This window comes from Narcine bancroftii, chromosome 7, assembly GCF_036971445.1.
Source record: "Narcine bancroftii isolate sNarBan1 chromosome 7, sNarBan1.hap1, whole genome shotgun sequence".
Lineage (NCBI taxonomy): Eukaryota > Metazoa > Chordata > Chondrichthyes > Torpediniformes > Narcinidae > Narcine > Narcine bancroftii.
The window spans coordinates 6,594,332-6,621,956 of NC_091475.1; the positions used below are offsets into that span (position 1 = coordinate 6,594,332).

Below are 27,625 nucleotides of genomic sequence, written 5' to 3' on the forward strand. Positions count from 1 at the left end.
AAATCATATCTAGTTAATTTGCCATCAGATTTTATGAATGTCAATGCAATTGACATGATATATGGACTGTTGGCTGGGTAACAGGAAACTGTAGAGTAGAAGTAGAAAGGCATAATATGGAAATGATCATTAAGATGTAAATTATATTGTGCAATTTCCAAATTTGCAATTGAAATAAATTCTGGAGACAAAGTGAAAAGGATAGAAATAGACTTCAAGCAGATATTGGCAGGCTGTGAAAATGGTCAGTTGTAAGGCAGGTAAAAATTATGGAGAGAAATTTGAAGTTTTGCATTTTGATCAGGGAACACATCAGAAATTTAAACCAAAAGAGCAAGTCCAAAAGGAGTACTGGAACATTGAGAGAAGAGGATGCATGTGGACCGTTTGTGAAAGAGGCAGAGCAGTTTGAGAGGGAAAAAAGGTAACAGCATTAATGATTTCTTAGACGACAAGCCACTGGTTTGGCTGCAACCGGAGTATCGAGTCCAGTTATGGTCATCATGCTTTTTTTAGGGAACACCTGAAGGCTTTGGAGGAGATTTACCAGAATGATTCCAGAGAGAATAATGTGGGTGAACTGGAGAAGTTGAGTGTTTAACTTGAACAAAGGCTGTAGGTAAACCAGATAAAAATATTTAAAATCACAAAGGGTGGAGGTAGGATAGGCAGAGGGAGAGAGAGAAACCATTCCCTTTTCTCGTGTTTGTCTGTGTGGGTTCAGGGGACAGGGCAAGAACCGGGGATATATATTGAAGATGATTCACAAAAGAGATTTGAGTAATAGAGTTCTACAATATAGAAACATCCTTTGGCCCAACTCATCCATGCTGACCAAGTTGGCCACCTGAGCTCATTTGATTTGCTTCCATTTGGCTTATACCATCTAACCCTTCCCTATCAGTGTATCTAAATATAATTATACCTGCCTCTATTGGTTCATCTGGCAGCTCATTCGTGTTTGTACCACCCTTTGTAGGGGAAAAAAATTGCCCTTCATGTAAGTTTAAAATCTTTGCTCCCTCATCTTAAACCTGTAAACTGAAGTTTAAGACTTTTCTACCGCAGGAAGAAGACTGGGAATATTCATCTTTATCTATGCCAGTGATTCTCAATCTTTTTCTTTCCACTCACATACCACTTTAAGTAATCCCTCTGTATCGGTGCTCTGTGATTAGTAAGGGATTGCTTAAGATGGTCTGTAAATGGGAAGGGAAGGTTGAGAATCACTGCTCTAGATCTAATTGTTACTGAAATATTTTGCTGGAGAAAAATTGTCATTGGCCCATTTCCTTTGGGGTTATGAAACCATGCACATAATGAGTGAATGAGGGACGATTAAAACAGTGGTTTTCAAACTTTTTCTTTCCACCTTAAGCAATCCCTTATTAATCACAGAGCACCGATGGCATAGGGATTACTTAAAGTGGGATGGGAGTGGGAAGAAAAAGGTTGAGAACCACTGATCTGTTCTCTTCATGATGTATATTTCCATAAGATCAGCCCTCAGCCTCATACACTCCAGAAAAATATGAGCCAGCCTGTCCTTGCAGCTCAAGCCCTCCAGTCCCACTAATGTTCTCATGTGGTTTTTTTTTGTGTGTGTAATTACTACACAGAACAAGGAATTGTTTTAGCATAGCATAGCCTCATTAACTTAAGCTTTTGATATCAGTTTATTTCTGATTTATCGTCAGAGTATATACATGACATCACATACAACCCTGAGATTCTTTTTCCTGCAGGCACGCAAGAATTATGACTAATTGGTAGTGCAAAAAATTGTGCACAGTGTTAACATGTAAACAAACAAAGAATATGAACAAACTGTAATACAGAAGGAATATAAAAGAAAATCAATGAAGTGTACAAGTAAGAGTCCCTGATTGAGTCTGATGGTGGAGGGGTAGCAGCTGTTCCTGAACCTGGGTCTTGTGGCACCACCTTCCAGATGACAGCGAGAACAGGGCATGTGCTGAGTGATGTGGGCCTTTGATGATTACTGTTTCTATCCTCAGGTATAATTACGACAGGTTCCACCCTGGGTGAATATGCTTTTTATGTCTCTGCTTACCGAATCCTCTCCCGTGATGAAGGGGGGGATTGGAAGGTTTATAAAGAAGCCAACAGTGACTTGGATAAGGTAAGTACATTTAAAACACATTCCTATTTATGTAGCAAATTGCAGCTCCATATCACGTGTCAATTCAGAAAGTTCACTCAATCGTATGACAATCTGAACAAAAATGATGAGGTATTTCAATAGAAAAGTGTAAGATTTTGAGTGGCTTCCTGCAATAAATATATTAAATGTTTTGGATAAATGTACTTGAGATTTTAAAAAAACAAGGGTTTTATTAAATATTCATGCAAGAACAAAAAGTGTTTTTCAGAGCATTTGACTTTCATTTTGGTTTATTGGCCGTAGACTTTCTTTGGAAATTAATTGGTTTGAATCTTAAGACTCACTATCACTGATGTAAACAGAAGAGGTCGTAACAAAATCCAGATACTTTGACTGCAATTTTCCATGTATTTATTCCAAGGGAGTGAAGTATCCAGTCATTACACTTTTGATATGTTGATAAACTAATGCTATGCAACAAGTACACATCTGGCTACACAAAGTTAACTTGAAAACACATGTAGTTAGTTGTATTGTTGATTAGTAATTGAAAAATTAGCAATAGGGACCAAGTAGAACATATCATCGCTAACTGTACTCTGATGCATTGACACTAGTACTTTGGCAACAAGATCTCAGAAATATCACACTGGTAAGACAGAGAGTACACTGTATGGACGTTGTGTGCGTGTTTATTTCTTCGACTACTGCTTATTGATTATTTCTTAAAATGTTGCAAACATTCAGGTACGAGTTATTTGATGATCTGATCGCCAGTGCCTCCATGTTGAATTCTCTGTAGTGATCCGGAGCCCTTTGTAAATTCCTGATTGGGAGATCCTTCTCGCCAGCATCCCGGCTGGGACTTGATGCTTGTTTGAAATTTCCAGTGATGAGGAAATTGACTTGGAGAATCTGCTTGAGGAACGAAATCCAGGACCTCCTTAGGTTTATGGTGGATAGTTTGTCTCCTGCGAAAGAGACAAAGAGATGCAGAAAAGGAAGAGAAGTGTCAGAAAAAGTCCAGGTGAATTTGAGGGTAGTTTGGAAATCGGTGGCAAAGATGATGTAAACCAGACGAGTTCCTCACTAGTGTACAAAGCAGCAGCAATGCAGACATTGATGTAACAGAGAAAGGGCTGGGAGATGTGCCAGAATAGGTCTGGAACAAGAGCTGTTTTCACGTTACCAATGTAAAAACATGCTTGTACCTGTTAACTTTATAGACTTGCTCAGTAAGGCATCATTTCTAGGTGATCCTATATCCCATTTCCTCTGATCCTGTGCTCTTAAACAGGCCATCCCTATATTAAAATAATTGTGGTTACAGAAATTCACCTTGACAGAATTTACTACCCAGACATTTGAAATGCAGAATAAAATTCACTCTACTGGAACTGGGTGTAACCATTAAAAGTAAATCTTTTTTTTAAAACTCACATTTCTTGGTGCATGACCACATGACATAGCAGTATGTTTTAGAAAATCATGTTCCAACCCATTTTCTAGGAATGCAGCCTTCCCTCCCCCATAATGCAGGATTACCTATATACTGAACAGTGTAGACATGCTACTGAATAGAAGTTGTTCAGACAAATTCTAAGTGACAAAGGCTAATTGTGCTGTGAATGAACTCAAAACATCACATACACTTCTGTGTCTCCTATCAAATGGACATTCTTTCAACTCGTGTTTCAAGGTGGCATTTGAGGTTCCATTGAAGAAGCTCAACTCTATTGTCTGTTCAACTTGAGATGCTGGTCAAATGATTCCCCAGGGGAACAGAAAGAAATGTTATCAACTAAGTTTCTGGCTCAATCCTGGGATTTATGATGGTTGTAGAATGACTGTGGCATCATCTCTAATGCCCACCCTCCCCAACCAATTTTCATGGCTTGTCAATTACAAAAATAAATCAAGAGAAGAAATCAAATTGAAATTCAAAATAGTACATTGAAACAAATGCACTATCAGAAAAAAAAATGATCCATTCAACATTTTTTACTAAATTTCTTCAGATTTTTCAAGGAAATGCTAACAATTACCAAGAAGTTCGGAACAACTTCATCCCACCTATTATGGCCCGTTATATCCAGATCAATCCAGTACAGTGGCATCAGAAGGCAGCACTGAAAGTCGAGCTACTCGGGTGTCAGCCATTCCAGCCGTCTTTGGGTAAGGCTCTGTCATGATACCAGGTGACCTCAAATTGAATTAATTTGGCAACTTTTAATATTAACGGTATGAACTTTAGTGATTTAAGTATAATCATCCTTCAGAGTTGAAGTGCAAAGGAATTTTGGTTGATGAAGAGGTTTAGATATGGGCTTCAGCTGAAAGAAGAATTGGTACCAAGTTTCACAAAGTTAGGCATGTTGTCAGACAGGCCAAGCTTTCTATGGATGCACAACAAAAAGTCAAAGCTCAAGTAGCAAAATATAAGTTGCATGATAATGAACTTGCAAACTAATTAACCTGAAAGGTGGCAGATGGAGTTTAATACTGATAAATGTGAGGTGCTACATCTCCTACTTTAATATACATTAAATGGTAGACTGAGGAGTGCAGTGGAACAAAGGGATTTAGGAGTCATGGTAGATAATTCTCTGAAAGTTGAATCACGTGGATAGGGTGGTGAACAAATGGCTTTCATAAATCAGAGTATAGAACACAGGAGTTGAGATATTATGTTGAAGTTGTATAAGGCATTGGTGAGGCCAAATTTGGAATATTGTATGCCATATTGGTTGCCGAATTACAGGAAGGATATAAACAGTATAGAGAGAGTGCAGAAGAGACTTACGAGGATGTTGCCGGGGTTTCAGGGTTTGAGTTACAGGAACGGTTGAACAGGCTAGGACTTTATTCTCCGGAGCGTAGAAAGTTGAGGAGCGATTTGATTGAGGTATTCAAAATTATAAGGGGGACGGATAGAGTCAATGTGGATAGGCTTTTTCCACTGAGACTGTGGGAGATTCAAACAAGAGGGGAAAAGTTTAAGGGAAACATAATGGGAAATTTCTTCAAGTAGTGGGTGGTGGGGGTACGGAATGAACTTCTGGCAGTGGTGGTGGAAGTGAGATCGATGTTGATATTCAAGGACAGGTTGGATAGGTATATGGACAGGAGAGGTGTGGTAGGGCTAGGGGCCAAATGCAGGTCAGCGGGACAAGATGCTCGGCACGAACTAGTAGGGCCAAACTGGCCTGTTTCTGTGCTGTAAATGGTTGTATGGTCAACTCCTAATAAATTCAGAACACCACCAAAACCCCATTGGCGGACAGCTTTGGGAATCACGAGTCCAATGTCACCTCCCTTGCTGGATCAGGTGTTTTCCTGAAAGGAATCTACTTCATCTCAATTTTGATGAATAGACTGAGTTGGATTTTTGACTTTCCCATCAGGAGCATGGAGATTGAAACTGAAACACGATGCAGATTTATCGCAGGAACTCTCTAAAGGTCTTACTCTCTGGAACAAGGCAACTTTCTGTGCATGGTGAACCCCATGTAGAAAACATCGAAATATTGAAGTCCAGTTTGGTAATGCACATTTGGCCAATCACTAAAATTAAACTTTTCCAGTGATGCTCCTACTTCAATTTTGTCAAGAATGGGTATCAATTAAGCCAGCGCCTAAATGGACAAGGCCTTTCATTGAGAGCTTTTTGATGTTACGGGGTGCAATAAATTTGAAACTAGCGCGTGCTTGGTAAGCATTCTCCTTAAAAGGTAGTTTACTTGAAGAAACTGTCTTCGTGATTTTCCAAGTGGGTTCTCTTTGAGGGAAATAAAAGACTTCAATGTGAGAGTCACATTATCACTAAATTTAAAAAATGGTTACTGTTCCTTAGTCATTTTTTAAATTTCACTCTATATCACTATACCTGATTCTGTGCTGGATTGAAATAGTCCTGGCTTTATATGGTCACATATGTTACTTAAAGGCTAGAGTTGTAACTCTATTAGGCTAATTTTGGAGTGTGGGTCATCAGTACTCTATTCTTGAATCCATGTGGCCAGCTCTGTATGGAGCCACAAATACTGTGGAGTGAGACATGAGGACTGGGGAACTTGGGTCTTGAGAATAGTTTGTATTACATTTGAGGAGGTGCTTAAAGTCCTGATGGACAAGAAAGTAGGCAGATCTCCTGAGCCTGATCAGATATATCCAAGGACGTTGCGGGGAGCTAGAGAAGAAATTGGAGGTGATTTAGGAGTTATCATTAGGTACAGGTGAAGTGCCTGAAGACTGGCAAATATTGTGCCTCTATTCAAGAAAGGCTGCAGGGAAACTACAGGCCAGTGAGCTAATATCTGTGGTTGGTAAGTTACCAGAGAGCATTCTGATGGAGTAGGTATACATGCACTTCGACAAGGGCTGATTGGGTATGGACTGCACAGTTTTGTAAGTGCGAGTTCATAGCTCACAAATCTGACTGAGTATTTTGAGGATGTGACCAGAAAGATTGACAAGGGCAGTCTGCCATCACACAAAGGTGGGACTTCTCCTCCTCTGAAGGATATCAGATTTCAGATTTATTGTCAAGAGTACATACATGACATCGCATACAACCTTGAGATTCTTTTTACTGTGGGCAAGGCAGAATTACCACTGATTGGTAGTCCAAAAAATAACTATATCATGTACACGTGTAAATCAAATAGCAATACAGAGAGGAAAAAAAAAAGTCCAAATGTAAGAGTCCCTGATTGAGTTTGTCGTTGAGGAGTCTGATGGTGAAGGGGTAGCAGCTGTTCCTGAACCTGGTGCTGTGTTGTGCTATACCTCTTTCCTGATGGTAGCTGGGTGGTGTGGATCCTTGATGATTGCTGCTGCTCTCCAATGGCAGCGCTCCCTGTAGTCGATGTTTGCCTGTGATGTTCTGGGCTGTGTTCACTACCTTTTGCAGGGCTTTGTTGTTCCAAATTCCAGGTAATTGACAAAATTTAAATTCCACTGTGGAATTTAAATTTGAGCATCTGGATTACTAGACCAGTAGATTAACCTGCTGATTTGCTCTCATACTCAGCCATTTTTTAAAAATAAAATAACCAAGGGAAGGGAATTTGATAGCGTTTTTGTCACATGTATTTTGTCAATGGTTTGACCGTGCCAAGTACAGTGTGGTTGTAATGGATGTACTCTGTTCTCAAACTGTTCACTCCATCTGTTTCTGGACTAAATCTGCATATAGACATTTGTGAACAGCAGTGCGGGAAATGCTTTCACTGCTGTGTTGAAACCTTTAGTTTTCAGTATGCAAGAGTGAGTTGTTTCTTTAGTAAGGCACAAAATCGTAGAATTGCTTCCAGGATACAGAAAATAGAACGGTTATTTCGACAACATCATCACAATGTTCAAGATTCTGCATCTTATTTTCGACATGTAATTGCAGCTCGAGCTCCAGCGCAACCACGACCTCCTGTGCTCAGCACAGAAATCACTCCAAAGACTGACACAACTACATTTATACCAGACGTTAAGAACAATTCAGTGACTCCCAACGTGTCCAAAGGTAAATCAAACCCTATTACTCAGTGAAACGTTGACATTTGAATGTACTTATTTCAGGCTTGGGCTCCAATATATCTCTCAATCTTTTTATATGGGTTTTATAGAACAAGCACACATTGTAGAGAGAACCAAATATGAAGGTTGTATGTACATTTCCAAAAACAAAACTATAGTGATGTACCCCTTTCCCATACAATGTTGTCCGAATAACAAAAAAGAACTCTAACCCTCCCTCCCCCCCCAAAAAAAACTGGGATGTTTTGACAGAAAATTGAGAGTTTATTATTAGGGCAAATTATGAAGATAAAGATACCAAAAGGATCCAAGAATATTTTTACTTGGAGATATTTATGAAGAGGATATAAAATTGAAATTGGACAAATACCAACACTAATATTCTTGTGTTTCTTAATTTATGGTTTTATTTTCATGGTGGATTAACAACATGTATTTATAATAATTTAAATTCAGTTCCCAAGGCTGGGATCACAAGCAATTGGGGACAAGATTTGAGCATAACTTTTTCAGATGAAGATTGGTAACTCTCAGCTTGATTAATGATTCCTCATTTTGTGCAAGACACTGCTTATTACAATTTGCATCTCCAAACTTAAATTATCTTGTTTTTGATGCAGATATTGATCTAATATGTGAGAAATGTAAAATTTTTGTACCTTCTCTGGTCCATGTTTTTGGAGTGCCCAAATTTAGAGAGATTCTGGAAAGGCATTTTCCAAACTTTATCAATGATTCTTAAGATTAATTTGGAACCTTGCCCGTTAATTGCTTTGTTTGGTTTTTCGCATGATCCAGATAAACTTATATTGGCGTCTTGGGAAAAAGTTTAATTTTTACAACGTTGATAGCCAGATGAGCAATTTTATTGAAATGGAAAGATGATTCATCCCCTAAACAGTGGCTATATGAGATAATGTCCTAAGTTTAGAGAAAATTAGATATAATAAAGTTTCAATTTATGAAATTGTGGGGCCCATTTTTAGATTTTTTAAAAATTTTCTCTGCATCGAGAGAAATTACCATTGGTTGGTCAGACTACTCCTGAGAAATATTAATTAAAGATATCAACTTTACAATATTATCTGCTGAATATCAATTTTTAATAAAACCCGCCTGATCTACATGAATTAAATCTGGTAAATATTTAGCTAATCAATTAGCCAGAACCTTGGCAACAATTTTATTATCTACATTCAATAAAGAATTAGGTCTATAAGATCCCTGTCCTTATAACCATATAACCATTTACGGAGCGGAAACAGGCCACGTTGGCCTTTCGAGTCCGCACCGGTTCACTGATTGGAAGAATTAACAATTTATTGTTTCATTGCCTGTTCTCCGAGGGTTGCCATTGGTTCCACGTTTATTGAGTTTAAAAAAAATTATAAGGTAACCTTGATTAGAGGGGATAGATTAAATTTAGTTTTTATTTCCTTTATTTTATAAAAATTATTTCAACAAGTGCATTTAACGTGGTCTCATAGATCATTTCAATTAAATGTTTTTGAGGTTTTATAAGCAATTAATGATATAGTTTTATCTACTTTTTTTGGTGGATACTTACTTAAATACAAATTAATTATGTAATTGTATGCTTGAATGTTAAATTCAATGAAGATATTTTGGAAAGAAAAGGAAATGTAAACAAAGTGCAACATACAGAGAAAAAAATTATTCAGTAATAAATAATGTAGAAATATAGAGTCCTTAATTGAGTTTGTTGTTGAGGAGTCTGATGGTGGAGGGAGCAACTGTTCCTGAACATGGTGGTACCTATAACTGCATCCTGATGACAGCAGCAAGAACAGAGCATGTCCTGGGTGGTGTGGATCCTTAATGGTTGCTGTATGTGGATTTTCTAGATAGTGGGAGGTTCTGAGTTGTACTGGACAGTGTCCACTTTCTTTTGCACTCTTTCACAAGCTCCTGATCAAGTAGAGGCACTGACATGCTTTCTTCACGATGCCATTGTTGTGTTGGGTATAGAAAATATCCTCAGAGATAGTGACTCCCAAGAACTTAAAATTTGCTCACCCTCTCCACCTCAGTGATCATTGGATCATGTACCTTTGGTTTTCCCTTCCTGAAGTCAACAATCCGCTTCTTGGTTTTGGTGACATTGAGTACGAGGTCACTATCAGCCAAATTTTGCATGGTGACTCATCACCCCTATTTATACTGCCATGGTATCGCCAGCAAATTTGTAGATGGCACTGTCGAACCGAGCCATGCAGTCGTAGAAGTAGAGCAGGAGGGCTAAGAACGCAGCCCTGGGTGCTCCGGTACTGTTAGAGGAGATGATCTTGCCTATCCTCACTGATTGTGCTCTGGGGCTGAGGAAATTAAGGATCCAATTACACAGTGGGGTTTTGAGGTGTTGAATGCTGAATTGTGGACAATAATGTGCATCTTGGCCACTATTTATTGAACAACAAGATCTGTCTATGGGCAATTTTCTCCAGAGCATAATTGTGCCGAGAAATCGTATTGTAAACCTTTTGTCCTTGCTCTGTTCTTCGGCTGGACATTGTAAATTATATAATAGTATTCTTACCCAAAAAAATCCCTTCAGTTATTTACACGTGCACCCAACACTTTAGAAATAATTCATATTCCGCTTGCAAGAGATGTAATACATCATTTAAGGTAATCTGGTTTTCCTAAACAATTGCACATGTTGAATTTGTACTACTAGACAGGTTAATAAAGTTTTTTGGCACTATTCTCTAATGCTTAAGAGTGATATAGCGTACCTAGTCCAAGAGTTCCAAGCTTAATCACATATCACTTGACTATCTGTGTAAATATAGCAGATATTATTGAAATTTCCACTGCAAATTGTATTAGTTTGTCAAATACATCAACTGAGTATATAGATACAAATTGTTAAGCTTTGCATGTCTGATTTAAGCACAGAAATATGAGATTGCAGGTTTTTATTCTTTAAAAAAAAATTGGTCTGTACTTGGTTGAGGCTGAACTGCAGCTGTTTTCAATGGGTTTCAGATGTGGCGTTGGCAGCTGTCCTGGTGCCTGTATTAGTCATGGTTCTTACGGCTTTTATACTGGTCCTTGTATGTGGCTGGCATTGGAGAAGCAGGTGAGCATGTGGATCACCAAGACACTGCAATCACGTAAATAAAGTTTTTATAGTTCAGAAAAAAATGAATTGCCTTGTTAAAAACTATTCCTACAGTCCCAAAAATCAAGAGCAAGACAAGTTTGTTTTTAAATTGCACATTTGAATGTTTAAAGAAAAGTTTAATCTGACTTGAGCAATGAGTAAAATAAAACTGTGGGAAGATGAATTATAACTTTGGTTGGTAATTTCTATTCAGCCGCAATTTATGTGGATTCTCTACTTGCTTCTAAATGTGCAAACTGTATATTTGGTAACCCTGGTGGTTTCTGTTACAGAAAGAAGCCTGTTGAAGGACCATACAGCCTTCCCTATTGGGATCGAGCAGGTAGGTGATGATGTTTGAGAAGCAGAGGAACAGGGGAAAGTACAACCAGGGATGTGGCATATCAGGAAGCACTGACCAAATTTCTATTTTTAAGTAGACCTGGGCAGTTTTTTTTTAAATCAAGCATTTAATAAAATAATGGGCATTTTAATTGATTATATTTTAGTTTCTTGTTACAAATTGTAATTAACTATATTTACTCACAGTAAAATATTTGATTGCATAGAATAACGTATGTAAAATGTCCTTGTTGCAGTAGAGTTCAAAGTTTTGAGATTGCTAGCATTGGGATTTTAAAAAGAAAATGAAATGATGGGGCTGCAGATGGGAGAGTTTGCAACTCGGGTCAGGGACAAAGCACACGAATGCAATGCCTAAAGTAGCATTATAAAGCATAGGAGTCTAAATCTATTAGATAGCATGGTCTTTAAGTGTGATTGATGTGAGGTGACTGGCATGGTTAAAGAACACTGTTGGTTTAACAGGAGGAGGCTACGTTAGTAATGGTGCATTAATCTATTTTGATCATTCTGTAAATACTTAAGTCTGGGTGTACAGAATCATGTTCTCTGAGTACAAAAATAAATTAAATGTCTTGAGTGACTCAGATCATTTTACAGCTTAAAAGAATAACATTTTTACCCTCAGCAATTTTCCCTAAATTATGATAAAAGGGAAATTGGAAAAATATTTGAGGAGAAATTATTGATTACCATCGGTAAAGTGTGAGTGAGTGAGATTAGTCAGTTTAATCTTTCCTTGAGATGTCATAGACAAATGTACCTTCCTTTAGATTCTAATACAGTATAGAAAGAGGCAATATAAATAAATGGTATAAACAAATGCAAGGAGGTACTAGCTTGAATAGAAAGTGATCTTTGGCTGAGGTGAGTTTGGCTCAGAGTTGATCTTCTACAGCATCGGGGCAGCTCTCCTGATAACTGTATCTCAAAGTTGCTGGTATTATTTGGAGAGCAACAAAAAGTCCGTTTCGCTCTTCTGCCCAACAGTACAGTATATCACAATGTTACTAACCAGGAATTATGGTACAGGCTGGTGGAAGGGAATGAAGCAGTTTTTGCCTGCGAAAAATGCTGAGCCTGATGACACTACTGTGCGCTACACCAGCACTGAGATGAACCGGCTGAGAGCCCGGAATGGCAACGCAGTGATCCAAACAGAACCTGCAGGTATTCCAATGGGATAAACATAAGGACTAATCAGTTACTAAAGGCCTAATGCCATGAAGCTGCAACATAACATTAATCTCAGCTTGTGGCCCCAAATGTAGAGTGGATTGATGTGCAGGAAAAGAGCCACTAATTTTCAATCTCCTTTCCCATCCAAATGTTTGTTGCTGAGAATTTGACACATCTCTCTTGGAGAATGCATCAGGTTGTTGGGAAGTGTTACAATGCCTGCCATTGTTTTCATGTTTTGCCTTGACTTGCTTTACTTTTCCCTCCAGACGATGTTTTTATAATGGTTGCATAATGATCCACAGATTAATCACCCAAAAATCTGCTCTCTTGCGAGTCTTGCAGCAAAAGCTTTCACCTGATAACAATTGACAATAATCATTGATACTTATCTGATATGAAACCCATAGATGACTCTTGTACTTACTCACCCTGGGCTATTAAACCTTCATTTCCTACGCTGCCTTAATTCTTTGTTACATGGGAATTGAGTACGGAAAATGTTCGATATAGACATTTTTCTTTAACTGAATCGTTCAGCATGGAAGCAGGACACTCGACCCAACTCATCCACATCAATCAGTGGGCAACCTGCTGTACTAATCCCATCTTCCAGTACTTGGCCCATAGCCCCGAACGATTCAAGTTTTCACCTAGCCACTTGTCAAATGCTGTTGGGCTTCAAGCACCTTTTTCGGCAGAGCATTCCAGGCATTTGTCGGTGATTTTCTTTATTCGTATTTTTCCTCTAAGTGGCACCCTTCAGCAGCATCAGTCATCACCTCAGCACAGCGAACACTCACCTGCCTCGAACACTTGATTCTGACATTCATTGTCAAGTGAGCAGAAAAATCTTCCCAATGCTGGGAAGTTGGAAGCCATTGTGCGTAGCTACCTCATTCTGTAGTGGGCTAAAATTAAACCATTCTGTTTTTATCCTTGGTGCTAGATTACAATTTCATATCACCTCTTGGAGTACTGTTTTTAAAACCTGCTCCCACGCTAGCCCTGCTGCAACTTACCTGTTGGAACCTTTATCATTTTCAGACTCGGATTATTTCAATGCGCTGCTGACCAGCTTTGTTCCACTCTTCTCAGCAGCTCTAGAATTCCTACACATCTTAACGCGTATCAGTTAAACAAAATTCTTATCTTTATTTTCTAATCTCTCTTCTGTCTCATTCCTCCCAGTTTGGTAAAGTTCTATATTCTTTGAATCTTCTCCAATTCTTCAAATTCTGGTCTCTTGATTATCCCTAAATTTAATCATCATTATGTTGTCATTCCCCCTCTAAATTATTTCCCACATCCTTGCACTTGGTTAACACACTCCTTTAATCCTAGTTCTTTTCCAGACATTGTTTGCTCCGATCATGGATCCACTTCAATTTTTGTTAGCCTACAAATAACCTGAAGTTACTTGGATCAGAGTGGATTTCAGATTCATTGTCAGACAGCTCTGAGATTCTTTTTCTTGTTGGTAGTGCAAGAAAAAACCTGACAACATAGACATATAAAGAAATGTAAACAACTGCAATACAGGGGAAAAAAACAATAAAGTACTTTAGAATGTCGAACATTACAGCACAGTCCAGGCCCTTCGGCCCTTGATGTTGTGCCGACCCATATATTCCTTCCTAAAAAACAATACTAAACTCTCCCTACCTTATAACCTTCTATTTTTCTTTCATCCCTGTGTCTAAGAGTCTCTTAAATGCCCCCAATGTTTCAGCTTCCACCACCATCCCGGCAAGGCATTCCAGACACCCACAACTCTGTAAAAAAAAAACTTATCCCCTTCTGTGTCCACTAAACTTCCCTCCCTTCACTTTGTACATGTCCTCTGGTATTTTCTGATCCTGTCCTGGGAAATAGACAGTGGCTGTTCATCCTATCTATGCCTTTCTTAATCTTGTCGACCACTATCAAGTCTCCTCTCATCCTTCTTCGCTCCAAAGAGAAAAATTCCAGCTCTGCTAACCTTGCCTCATAAGACTTGTTTCTTGATCCAGGCAACATCCTGGTAAATCTCCTCTGCACAGCTTCCACATCCTTCCTATAATGAGGTGACCAGAACTGAACACAATACACTAAGTGTGGTCTCACCAAAATGTTGTAACATGATCTCTCTATTCCTGAATTCAATCCCCCTATTAATGAAGCCCAGCATCCCATAGGCCTTTTTAATTATCCTGGTGACATTGAAAGATGTGTGGATTTGAACCCCAAGGTCCCCCTGTTTATCCACACTCTTAAGTACCTGACCATTAACCTTGTACTCAGCCTTATGATTTGTCCATTCCAAAATGCATCACCTCACACTTATCCAGATTGAACTCCATCTGCCACTTTTCTGCCTATCTCTGCATCCTGGCTATATCCTTTTGCAACCTTCAGCTGCATCAACCTTCGTGTCATCTGCAAAATTACTGACCTATCCTTCTGCCTCTTCCTCCAGGTCATTTATAAAAATCACTAAGAGCAGGGGTCCCAGAACAGATCCCTGCGGCACTCCACTAGTCACTGACCTCCAGGCAGAAAACTTTCCTTCCACTACTACCCTCTGCTTTCTTTCTACCAGCCAATTTTTTATCCACACAGCCAACGTTCCACTGATCCCGTGGCTCATGACTTTCTGGATAAGTCTTTCATGGGGGACCATGTCAAATGCCTTGCATTGTGTGAATGGAAAGAATAGTTACATTTTTTCTCATCTTACAATCTCCAGGATTACTGAAAAGGGAATTTAGCTTTTGCATTGTCTCAATTTATTAAGCTTCATCCACCTCAGCCTCATGGCATTGGGCCAAACAATTCTGTGAAACCACCTTCCAACTGTTTCTCACTCAATCAAATGATTTCCTATGCATGTAACATTTTGTTGTTTAACCGTGATTGAATTTCAAACAAATGTGTATCAAATATTGCTGATATTTTTATTCAAATATCAGCTGGATAAAGGTTCAGAATTTATAAAAATAATGTTAAATAATAATTCCCAGGGAGAAACTCACAGATTGATTTAATGTACAGGCCAGAGAACAAGCTCAATTAAATTTATAGAACAAAAACATTTATTTTAATCATGTCTTCTGTCCAAGCCCCCCACGAGGTTAATGATTTGGACGGGGATGTAGTTGGCAAGTGTGTGGGTGTCCCCAACATTGGTGGTACGGAGGACATTGAATGCAGCTGATCGACAGTGCACTCCATAATGTTTGGGACAAAGACATTTTTTTCCTTTATTTGCCCCTGTGCTCCACGGTTTTAAATTTGTAATCAAATAATTCACGTGATTAAAGTGCACATCCAGATTTTATTGAAGGCTATTTGTATACGTTTTGGTTTGATCGTGTAGAAATTACAGCACTTTTTATACATATTCCCGTCATTTCAGGGCACCATAATATTTGCGACATAGCAATGGTGTGTGTGTGTGTATGTATATATATATATATATATATATATTAAAGTGGTCATGTTTACAACTTTTGTTGCATATCCCTTGCATGCAATGACTGCTTGAAGTCTGTCATTCATAGACATCACCAGTATCTTCTCCGCTGATGCTCTACCAGGCCTCTACTGCAGCCATCTTCAGCTCCTGCTGGTTTCGGGAGCTTGTCCCTTTAAGTTTTCTCTTAAGTATATTGGAAGGTATGCTCGATTGGATTACGATCAGGTGACCAGTTTGTAGCTTTGAAAAACCCCTTTGTTGCTTTGGCCATGTGTTTGGGATCATGGTCTTGCTATCGGATGAAGTGCCGTCCAATGAGTTTGGAGGCATTTGCTCCAACTTGAGCAGATGTTTCTATACACCTCAGAATTCATTTTGCTACTGCCATCAACTGTTACATCATCACTGAGAATAAGTGGGCCAGTACCTGTGGCAGCCATACATGCCCAGGACATAAAAACCCTACCACCATTTTTCACGGATGTATGCTTTGGATCTTCGGCAGTCCCCTTACACATCCACATCTTCCTCGTCATCACACTGATACAGCTTCATCTTGGTCTCATCTGTCCAAATGACATTTTTCCAGAATGCTTCAGGCTCTTGGCAAACTGAATCTGTCCATCCTGTTTCTATGGTTAACTAAGGTTTGCACCTTGCAATGTAGCCTCTGTATTTTCTGTTCACGAAGTCTTCTGCAGACAGTAGTCACTGACACATCCATACCTGCCTCCCGACGAGTGTTTCTGATCTGTCGGCTTTTGGGGATTTTTCTTCATTATGATGAGAATTCTTCTATCATCAACAGTGAAGCTCTTCCTTGGAATATCAGTCAATTTGCAATGCCAGAGCTCACCAGTATTCTCTTCCTTCTTAACGATGTTTCAAACAGTTGATTTTAGTAATTCTGAGGATTGGATGACGTCTCTGTAACGCACGTCAAAAGAACCAAAGACTTGTTGATCCAAACCAAGGCTTTTATTAACTAAAAGACTGGAGCCTATCACAAGTAGGTCGACCAGTCCAGAATGACCTGGTCTGGCTAGGAGCAATCCTTTAAGACCTGCCAGTAGGTGGCAAGGCTTTTATTAACTAAAAGACTGGAGCATATCACAAGTAGGTCGACCAGTCCAGAATGACCTGGTCTGGCTAGGAGCAATCCTTTAAGACCTGCCAGTAGGTGGCAAGGCTTTTATTAACTAAAAGACTGGAGCATATCACAAGTAGGTCGACCAGTCCAGAATGACCTGGTCTGGCGAGGAGCAATCCTTTAAGACCTGCCAGTAGGTGTGGCTACACTCTCAGCCAATCACAGTCATCCTACACTACCAATCTGTACATATGTACATGTACACATTGGTGATAGAATCTCGACTGTCACAGTCTCTTTCTATTTTGTTCTTGTTTTTCATCAAGGCTTCTTTGACTTTTGTTGACACAACTCTGGTCCTCGTGTTGAAAAATTAGCAACTACTTACTCCAAAGGTGATCAAAAGCTTATAACCTGCACCAATGAAGCATTAAACATAGCTGAGTACCTCACAAACACTTGTGAAGCCAAACATCCTGAAATGGGGGAAATCATGTCTAAAAAGCACTGAAATGGTCAATCCAAAATGTATACAAATAATCTTGAATAAAATTTGGAATGTGCAGTCTAATCACATGCAAATTGTTTGATTACAAATTTAAAATTGTGGAGCACAGGGGCAAATAAAGGAAAAAAAAAGTGTATTTGTCTCAAACATTATGGAGGACGCTGTAGATCAACTGTGAAAGTTAGCCAAGGAACAGCAGATGGGATTTAGCTCAGACAGGTGCAAGGAGTTGCATTTTGGAAAACTAAACCAGGGTAGGACTTGCACAGTAAATGGTGGGGTCCTGGAGAGTGTTGTACAGCATAGTTACCTTGCGCTTAGGCACATTGTTTCCTAAAAGTGGTGAAGAAGGCATTTTAGCACATTTCTTTGATCAGGGCAATGACTACAAGAGTTGGGAGGTCATGCTAAAACTGTAGAAGATTTTGGTGAGAACACTGTTGGATTATTGAGTGCTGATCTGGTCTGCTAGCTATTAGGAAGGATGCTGGAAAGCATGTAGAAAACATTTATCAGGACGTGACCAGGGCTGGAGCTGTCAAGGAGAGACTGGATGGGCAAGGAATCTTTCTCCAAGGAGCATTGACCTTAAAGAGGTAAACAAACTTATGAGGGGCTAAGGTAGTTGAAAGTAGGATAAAGGAATCTAAAACTTGAAGGCAGAGGTTTAAGGTAAGAGGAGAAAGATTTTAAAGTGACTTGACCGGCACCTTTTCACACAGGTGGTAGGTATGAGAAAAGATCTGCAAGAAGGGGTGGAGAATGGGAACAGCTGTATTAGTCAAAAGACATTTGGACTTGTCCATGGGTAAGAAGGATTTAGATATGGGCCAAATGCAGGCAAATGGTACTAACCCAGGTAGCATCTCAACCATGGGCTTTTTTTCTGTACTGTGACTAAATTAGTTCTGCTAGAGGTCACAGTCATGTTCCTGAGTTCTCCCACAGCAATTACTCTTGCTTTACTCAAGCATAAGCTCACAGTTCATCTTCCCATTTCCCTACAACCAGCTCTGGTAAATAAAATAAAAAATTGAGGCTTCTTCATGTTGATATTTGTCCTCCAATCCACATGGTGAACACTGGTGTGGAACTGCTGTTGAAAGTCAGGAGACGTTAACTCAGCAGTTAATTACAGAGAACCACAACTCTGACCTGCAGAACTGAGATGCTTAATGGTTTTCCAAGCAAGAATAGGAGAATGTTGTTTCAGCTGGCATAGAAATGGACACTTACATAGCAGTAGTTCTGCTTCTTCCTTCAGCTGCAGGGTGGCACAAGGTGTAATGTTCGAGCCATATCACAAGGTGACAGGAGGAAGACGGAGAATAATAACCCCATTTCACGAACTATTACTTGACTGGAGGTGGTGAGGCCTGCAAGATCTTCAGCGGCTAACAATGCATTGTTTTTTTTTAAGCAGAATATGCCCAGCCTCTCGTGGCAGGGGTTTCGGGAACGTCTCGACAGAGGTCCACTTTCAAACCAGAAGAAGACTCTGAGGCGGGCTACAGTGACCCAGATACCAGGGGCCACTATGATGCACTTGTGCCAGAGATTTACCATGCCTATGCAGAACCCTTGCCAGCTTCAAGCCCTGAATATGCCACTCCAATCATCATGGAAATTTCTGCTCACCCAACAGGAACCTTGGGATCTGTGGCTGCCTCCTCCTTTAAATCTGCGGCAAGCACAGGACCTTCGTTGGTGGGTAATGTAAGCACCACGTCGCCTCAGACTGAGGGTGGCCCTTCCGGACAGACAAGGTATGATACACCCAAAGGAAAGGTGGTCGCCCTCTCTGCAGAGGAACAAGTCTACCAGGTACCGAGCAACGTCTCGCAGATATCACGAGCAGCTGATGTTGAGTGAACTTCTTTTTTTAAAAAGTGGATGTCATCCAGAGGGTACTTTGGTGGGGAGAAGGGAATGAGTTCAGTGAAAGACATGAATGTCAAGAGCTAATGGGTAGGCATTGGTCCCATGTTGACTGCGAAGAAACTGTTGCCTTTTACCTCGAATAGATGGAACATGGAGTCTTAAATATTGCTGTTCTGTTGCAGGTGCCTGGAATATAGACATTGATTCATACTGACTTGGTATTTTATGTCATTTAATACCAAAGGGTTAGATAATGCATTGCACTCAAAGGCAAATAATTTTTAATTCTGGTCAGCCCATTTGGGTTCAGTTTGCCTCAAGACTACCATAGTAGCTCTTCTATTTGAGAAACTCCTCTCCAATTTCAATAAGATCGGTAGATGCTAAATCAGAGACACATTTGATGCTTTGTGTGAGTATTGTCGCTGCAAGGCTAATTAGTATCTCGGACCAGCTCTGTTGGTTTACTTGAATCCATCACGGTACATTTCCTAATTGGAGGAGGGTTAGATGAAGATGCCATAGTTCTTTGTCAGGCTTTCATGACGATATAAAGTAAGTGGAAGAGTGGAGCAACGTGTTGAATTCCTCTTCCCATTGAAATTAACATAACATAACAATTACAGCACGGAAACAGGCCATTAGGCCCTTCTAGTCCGCACCGAACCAAACACCTCTTTCTAGTCCCACCTCCCTGCACAATGCCCATAACCCTCCGTCTTCTTCTCATCCATAGACCTGTCCAACCTTTTCTTAAATAATACAATTGACTCCGCCGCCACTATTTCTCCCGGAATATCATTCCACACGGCTACCACTCTCTGAGTAAAGAAGTTCCCCCTCATGTTACCTCTAAACCTCTGCCCCTTAATTCTTAACTCATGTCCTCTTGTTTTAATCTTTCCTCCTCTTAACGGAAATAGTCTATCCACATCCACTCTGTCTATCCCTTTCATAATCTTAAATACTTCTATCAAATCCCCTCTCAACCTTCTACGCTCCAAAGAATAAAGACCCAATCTGTCCAATCTCTCCCCATACTCCAGATGCTTAAACCCAGGCAACATTCTGGTCAACCTTCTCTGCACTCTCTCCACTCTGTTTATATCCTTCCTATAATTAGGCGACCAGAACTGCACACAGAACTCCAAATTAGGCCGCACCAACGTCTTATACAATCTCAACATCACCTCCCAACTCCTATATTCCTCCCAGCATACTAAAAGCCTTCTTCACCACCCTATTCACGTGAGTTTCTACCTTCAGGGAACGATGTACCGTCACTCCTAAATCTTTCTGCTCTTCTGTATTCCTCAATGCTCTCCCATTTACCACGTATGTCCTATTCTGATTCTTCTTACCAAAATGAAGCACCTCACACTTATCAGCATTAAATTCCATCTGCCATTTTTCAGCCCACTTTTCTAAGCAGCCCAAATCCATAATATTACAGTGCCTTTTAATTATAAGCCAGGATTACAGGTGCTCCTCGACTTAGGATGGGGCTACGTTCCGATAACCACACCCTAAGTCAAAAAAAAAATACAGTACCACACCTACTGAACATCCTGGCCTACCTTAAACATGTTCAGAACACTTACCGTACCCTATAGCTGGGAAAATTTATATAAAATAAAGCCTGCTTTATAACTAAATGTTGAATATTGATAAAACATACCGATAGCGACCATCGTAAGTGGAGGAGCAGCTGTACTCTTAATGTTACATTTTAATGCTCATTATTCTACATATTTTGATTTTTAACTTTCTCCTGGACCAGCGGTACATCACACTACTGATTGTAGTGATCTGATTGTCTACCTTCCAGGATGCTTGCAGAACAATTGCTGCTGCCCTCTTCTCAGTGAGGTGTTCCTCGCTGTAGACTTGAATACTGCAGTTATTAAGTCACTTTAAAGTTGTCTTGCAAACTCTCTCATATTCCCGAATGGCCAAAGGTAGATATTATACAGTTGATGAAATTAAAACAGCATTATCGCAACAGTTGTAATGCGTTTTTTTAAAATGTTTCAGGTATTGAAAGATCTTGCTGCAGACTAATTTTAGTTTGTTCCTTGAGAGAAAGCTGGAAATGTTAAAATGACACAAGTTGTAAATGTCTTCCTGCACTTTTGATCTTTATTAACGTCAGTCAGATTACTTGAACCAAGGTTGCAATTTCACACACGGTAAATGTTTGCATTAAAACAAGGTATTGTATTACAAGGCCCTTCACTGCCACTTCCATTCCTAAGAGTGTGGTGTGTAGTCTTGGCAACTGAACACCAAGTATTGACCAAAACATCCATAAACTTAAGGCCAAAACAGTGGTGAATTTATAGACTCTCAGCTCCTGGCACAAAATGTCGCTCAAAGGCAGGACAAATTGGAGACCAGCATGCCACTAGGAAAAAAATGCCACTTGAGCCAGATTCTATCTTGGGAGGTTTTGCCATAAAATCTACTGATTTGCTATGAATTGTTTTGTTAATGCTCTCCTTATCTAATTCCTACCTGCTCTATGGTTTGCTATCTTCCAATAAGTAATCAATCAAACACATTGCTTTCACCAATTTTCTGATAAAGTGGAATTAGTACGATTCAGTCCAAAGGACAATGTATTTACTACAAAATGATTATCTGAAGGAAAAGAACCATGAGAAAATACATATTTTGCACCCCTACTATTTGTAATTTAAAAGAGTGAGGAGTGTTTTCATGTCGCACTGGATCCCCATTTTGTTTTCCTGCTGATGACAGACTACAACTTATATTTCTTATACAGATTAAAATGGCATTTAAAAACCTCCAGTATGAATCAATTATCTATAAGATGTAATTCTTTTTGTTGCCTTGACACGTACTGTAGTCAGTATATTATTTGTATATTTTGGTAGAATTTAGAATGTGTACATGGAATCGAAGATTTGTTTTGATTTTGATTGCAATTTTTGTCCATAATTATCAGATGAGTGTTTGATAGAAAATTATTGGAGTCCTCAGTCTCAACTGCATTATTTAACTGGTTGAATCTTTCTTAATATGCTCCATTATAATGGCTTAAATTTATTTCAGACGGTAAAACGTTGCACGAGGCCATTTGTTTTAAAACAAAACTTGAAGATTATTTTCTCAGTAATATGAATTTCATTGAAATTGAATCTTTTTAAGAATTCATCAAATATTATGTATATTTAGAAATATATAGTGTTTCCTGTGAGGTATTAAAGGACTGATGTTCATGGCAGCCTAATAGATGGGGATAAAATAAAAATTCAGACAGTCACAATTAACGAAACATAAGAATAGTAATTATTCAACAAATGTTGGAATCACTCAACCTGTCAGGCAGTTTCTACAGAGAGAGAACGGTTACATTTTTCAGGTTGTACTGGAAAAGAGAGAAAACGGGGTGTGTTCTAAGTTGCGTAGGAGGGTTGCGTGTGTCTGGTTAAGCTTCTTCTGAAGACAATTCAGAAACAGAAAGATAATGAGGGATAGGTCACCAAAACGTGAGTGGGGAGAAAGACCCTGATCATCACTGTGGACTTGGTTTAATCTAAAGTTAATAGTCTGGTAGTGTGCCTCAGCTGGGAGGTGAATCATTTCTGAAATAGAGTCTTTGCCTTTTAGTATTTTCAGTGATGAGAATAAATTAATTAATCAGTCTTCCCCAGAAACAGCCACCAAACAAATATTTTGTACATTGTCCCAAGATAAACTATAAAAACAAAGTAACATAATTCTAAGTGGAGAGAAACTAAAGACATCACTTTGGACTTCGGAAGCAGAACCTTTCATATTTGGTACATTTTAATTCTACCAATCTACAGTAAAATCACCAAAATTATTCGAAATTCAAGCATCTGGAAAAAATGTTAAAAATACGCAAGTTTAAAATTGGTGCCCTTGTGGTCAAATCGTGAATCACACACCACACAATCTCAAGCAACTGGAAAATTCTCGTATCTGGCATCTACCTGTCCCCCACAGGTGCCGGATATTTGGGGGGGGGGGGGGTCACTATACTTGTTTATTTAAATAGAAAAATAGCTTCTAATAGAAAACTGCAATTTGTTTTTGTTTTCTATAAAATTTAATATATCTAAATGAATTCCATCTTGACACTCTCACTGATGGTAAAAACGTGAAATGTGCCCTGGTAAGACCCCAGTCAGTTCAGATCTATTAAAATTTGCAAGGTGTTGGTGAGACAGAAAATCATTTTTCAGGTGAACCACACTTGCATGTTCTGTTTGAGAGAGCCAGCATTATGTAATGGGCCCAATGAGTTTTCATCGGGTAAACTCCTAGACAATATTAATAACCTACTCAGTTGTGCGGAGCTTTTGTTGACCAACATTTCCATACCCCACGATAAACTTTAATACTTACTTTGATCAAGAGTTTGTTCAGACCTATCCGGTAGATGATCTAGACCAGAGCAGGTTACATGGTATGTTTGCTGAATGTAGGACTCTCGACCTGTGAAATCAGGGTTAAATTGAGGAACTGTTTCTCCAAAAAATGTAATTCTCTCACTACACCCTTTAGTTCAGATCTATTCACAGACTTGACACCAATGGCTGTAATATTTAAAAACTTCACTTGAACTTTGTTCTTAGCTCATTAGCGTCAAACAGCTTGGTGCTCCTCAACATCGTAGAATAAAAGGTGAGAGTTTTTAAGGTACATTTTTCTTAATTTTTGGAAAAGAAGATCTGGTTTAAAGTTAGAATAGTTTGAGTGTCCTGTAATCAGATTTGGAGTGAATTACAGCTTCATCTCGGTACTTTCCTTTATAGCAATGAAAATTCAGTGAGATCATTCTATCTCACTGCAGGGGCTTAATCGCAATTGTAGAAATAAATGGGAAAATCGTGTTTTCTTTAAGGCATATCTCATTTACATTTTTTAAATTGCCAGACAGTACACTCAAAAAAAAGTACTCAAATGAAAACCATTAGTGGTAACCATAACTGAGACAGTGGTTTTGTCTCATTTTTCCCGGGGTGGGGGGGGGGGCAGAGGTCAAAAGTGTGAAAAATGGCAAATGAAAAAAGAAAATCACCAATGACTGACATCTCCTAGAGAAAATTGAACCAGTGGTCCTGAAGCTGTTTTTTAAAAGTGTAAAGCTGTTTTATACAAAGTGTGTACTTCTGAAAAATTAGGGTCCCCACTGAAATGCCGCAGTCGCTACCACAAGGGAGGTGGCTTTGTTAACTTAGACATGCAGCACGGTAATCGGCCTACAACCCTGGTACATTTTGAAGGGATGGAGGGAGGGAGGAACCCACGGAGAACGTACAAGCTCCTTTGTAGACTGCACCAGATTCGAACCTGGGTCACTGGCACTGGAAGAGCCTTGCACTAACCGCTATGCTATTTGTGCTGCCCTCTAATTCTCGTGTTTTATGAATCTTTCAACATGATTTATTTCTGTGAAATAATTGTCTCAAATGGTATTGTCTCTACAATATAACAGTGCAAACTGCATTGTTTCAGTAGGGGTATATAATTACCAGCACAACATTGTATTTTCTCTGTTATTTTAAACAAAATCCATTTTGAAACTGTTCTGAAGAGGAAATTTCACAAAGAACTCTCCAAGCCTCTGGTGTTCTGCAGTATCCTGCAGAAGTTACTACATACTGCATTCTTTTCCTAGAGTGTAATTGCCAACGCAACGAAATATTTTCTGCAGTACTTTTTAAAAAATCTGTGAGAACGGTTTTTTGCAAGTCACCCATCTGACCTTCCCTCTGTCGCTGCCCATCTCTCATTTACACAGCGATTTCAAGTCAATTTTATTTACCATTGCATTATTGGTTTTAATCCAACTTTGCACATGCATTTTGGCTTTATCATTAAGGTTAAGTGAGAAGTTTAATAAGAAGACTAGAGTTGAGTGTACTTTACCTGGTTGGTGTAATTCACACATCTCAGAAAATCCTGATGTTTAATAATGAATCATTACATTAAAAAAAGATCCAGTGCACAGCACAAAATTAGATAGTAAACCAACCTATGTGTGGCCCGTGTACAACGATTAGTCACCCTCTGTATTTTGTTAAGATGCACCTTGTTATTTTTATGTTAATCACTGAATTTATGTTGACACTGCAAGAAATGTTTCCTGATAGAAGATTGAGAGAGTTCTATTATTACAGCCTTGTCTTCACCTCAATATTTTTTCGTTAAGACGATCTATCCTGGTTCAGTTTTTATAAAACAAAATATGCATCAAGTTTACTGCCTTAATTTTGTATTGGTGTAAGAAAACTACTTTATTTGAATTTAATGAAGACAGTTCTACACAATGTAGAAGCCATTAAGTTTATTAATTTGTACTTATACTTTCTAAATAACTTAGTGCAAGTACTGTACTGTCACAGTTAAAGAAAAACTGTTGATTCAAGTGAATTTCTTTAATAAATAAAAACAAAGAATGTTCGATAATAATTGTCATCTTTGCTTCATATCAGACAAAAAAAAAACTGATTTTAAGAAACTCATGAGGGTCAGTTGATAAAATAAACATTATCCATCGTAGAATTCTTCAAATGGAACATGTTAATATCAATTCCGTACTAGGGTGGACAAAAACTATGTAGAATCCATCTCATATCTACCGGTTCTCTCCAAAGGCAGAGGTAAAGTAGAGCACACTCACCTTTAATGTCACCCCAATGTTAGAGGAGCATTGTCCATAGGCTTTGCACGTTGAGACGGTGCCTGGATTTCTGAAAGTCATCAATTGGCTGAAGAGAAATCTGGAATGTTTTACTGCTCCTCTTTTGGATGGGCTGTGAGAGCAAGGCCTCCCAATCAATCAGGACCGCAAACAGTTAGTGCAGTTGCTGAGAGATCCATTACGATTAGAAGTGCGGTGAACTAGAGCAATGGACAATGAGAAACATCAAATAAGGTGAAAGGGAGGCGCTCGCTGAATAACATCATCCAATTCACATGTTCAAAACAAATGAGAGTCTGTCTGGATATTAGTGATGAGGACTTTTTAATTAATTTTTAATTCAGAGATAAAGCACAGTTACAGGTCCTTCCGGGCCACCCAAATCCACCAATAAACCCACAATCCCTGTTTGTTGAGGGTGGGAGGAGACCCACACATAGACACAGGGAGACCCGGATTCGAATCAAGGTCACTGGCGCTGTAAAACCATAGCACAAACCATGCCACCTTCTCTGCTACAGCTCACTCAAATGGTAACTAATTACTTAGAAAATTAGTCAGGTCCAGTTCTAGATTTTCACATTTTGAATGCAATTGGTCAGAATGTCAGTGCAGAAGTGGCCTCTGCTAGACTGAACAATGGATTCTCCAACACACCAAAAGGGACTGAGGACATTAACAATAAAGGGGTGAGGGGAGGAGGGATGAAGAAAAGGTTGAAAGGAATGTTGGAATTGCAGCAGTCCTCCTTGCCTGGAGGAATGAGACCAGCACAATATAGCCACTTTCAGGTGGCCAGAATACCCCAACGTAAAGCTGCCTAAAACACCCGTATGCAGCTGTTGGGAGGCCACCTGAAAGCGGAGAACCCTGACCCGAGGAGCACTTACCCAACCCTCCTCAGGTCGGCGTATTCTCCGCTTCCGAGCGCTCCCCCCGGTACCTGAAAGTGGGTGGGACTACGACCACAGTCGACAGCATTTGCTCCTCGGCGCCTCTCCCCGCTGCAGGATCTTTTAGTTGTCATGACGGCGCCTTCAGCGCTGCCACCGGAATGTCGCTTCGCCCACACCCGGAGCCGCATTCTCCCAGCTATTCCACCTGAAAGCCGCTTACGAGGACATTGTTCGCAGGTGATGTGCACTGAGGGGCTTGGAAAAGGAATCTCAAAATGCATCAACCACAAGTTGAATTTAATTTTTTTTTAAAAAGTCGACATGTAACAGGCTCTTCCAGCCCATGACCCTGTACTACCCAATTAACCTGCAACCTCCGGGGGTGAGAGGAAACCCACGTAGGCACAGGGAGAGGGTACGATCTCCTTACAGGAAGCACTGGATTTGAACCTGGGTCGCGGGCGCTCTTAACAGTGTGGCACTAACCGCGCTGCCCTACTGCTTTGATAAAATTGTTGGCTGGCATTGTGCTCAGTCTGGCCAATCTGAGGCTGTCCATGAAACAGCGGCTCGTAGGTGGCAATTATAATAAAACTCTGCCTGGCCTGGGCGAGCAGAGCTCCAGCAGAAGTTAAGATCAACACCACCCAGGACAAAGAAAAGGCTTGATTGCCTCCCTGTCGACCACTCTCAACCTTCATTTACACCCACCTTCAATGCACAATGATTTTGGCAGACGTACATTGCAGTAACTCGTGCAGCACTGCCCA

The 27,625-nt window shown here is 39.6% G+C and overlaps 1 protein-coding gene and 1 long non-coding RNA gene across 7 annotated transcripts in view; one reads left to right on the forward strand and one right to left on the reverse strand.

Annotated features, from left to right (window-relative positions):
- Nucleotides 1-23,317, forward strand: part of dcbld2 (discoidin, CUB and LCCL domain containing 2) — a 90,609-nt gene extending 67,292 nt beyond the window's left edge. The window contains exons 9-15 of one of the 6 annotated variants that reach the window (XM_069888698.1): nt 2,019-2,143; nt 4,144-4,300; nt 7,524-7,643; nt 10,667-10,760; nt 11,078-11,127; nt 12,138-12,317; nt 18,802-23,317. In XM_069888698.1, coding sequence (XP_069744799.1) covers nt 2,019-2,143; nt 4,144-4,300; nt 7,524-7,643; nt 10,667-10,760; nt 11,078-11,127; nt 12,138-12,317; nt 18,802-19,253 — 1,178 coding nt within the window. In that variant the 3' untranslated portion in view covers nt 19,254-23,317. The remainder of the gene's footprint in view (nt 1-2,018; nt 2,144-4,143; nt 4,301-7,523; nt 7,644-10,666; nt 10,761-11,077; nt 11,128-12,137; nt 12,318-18,801) is intronic. The other 5 variants (XM_069888700.1, XM_069888701.1, XM_069888702.1 and 2 more) reach the window with 5 other exon arrangements.
- On the reverse strand, nt 2,413-27,625 carry LOC138738458 (uncharacterized). Its single transcript, XR_011341556.1, has 4 exons — nt 26,903-27,625; nt 25,939-26,159; nt 23,658-23,747; nt 2,413-3,096 (listed from the first exon to the last, which is right to left on the reverse strand). It is a non-coding gene; the product is annotated as an uncharacterized lncRNA (long non-coding RNA).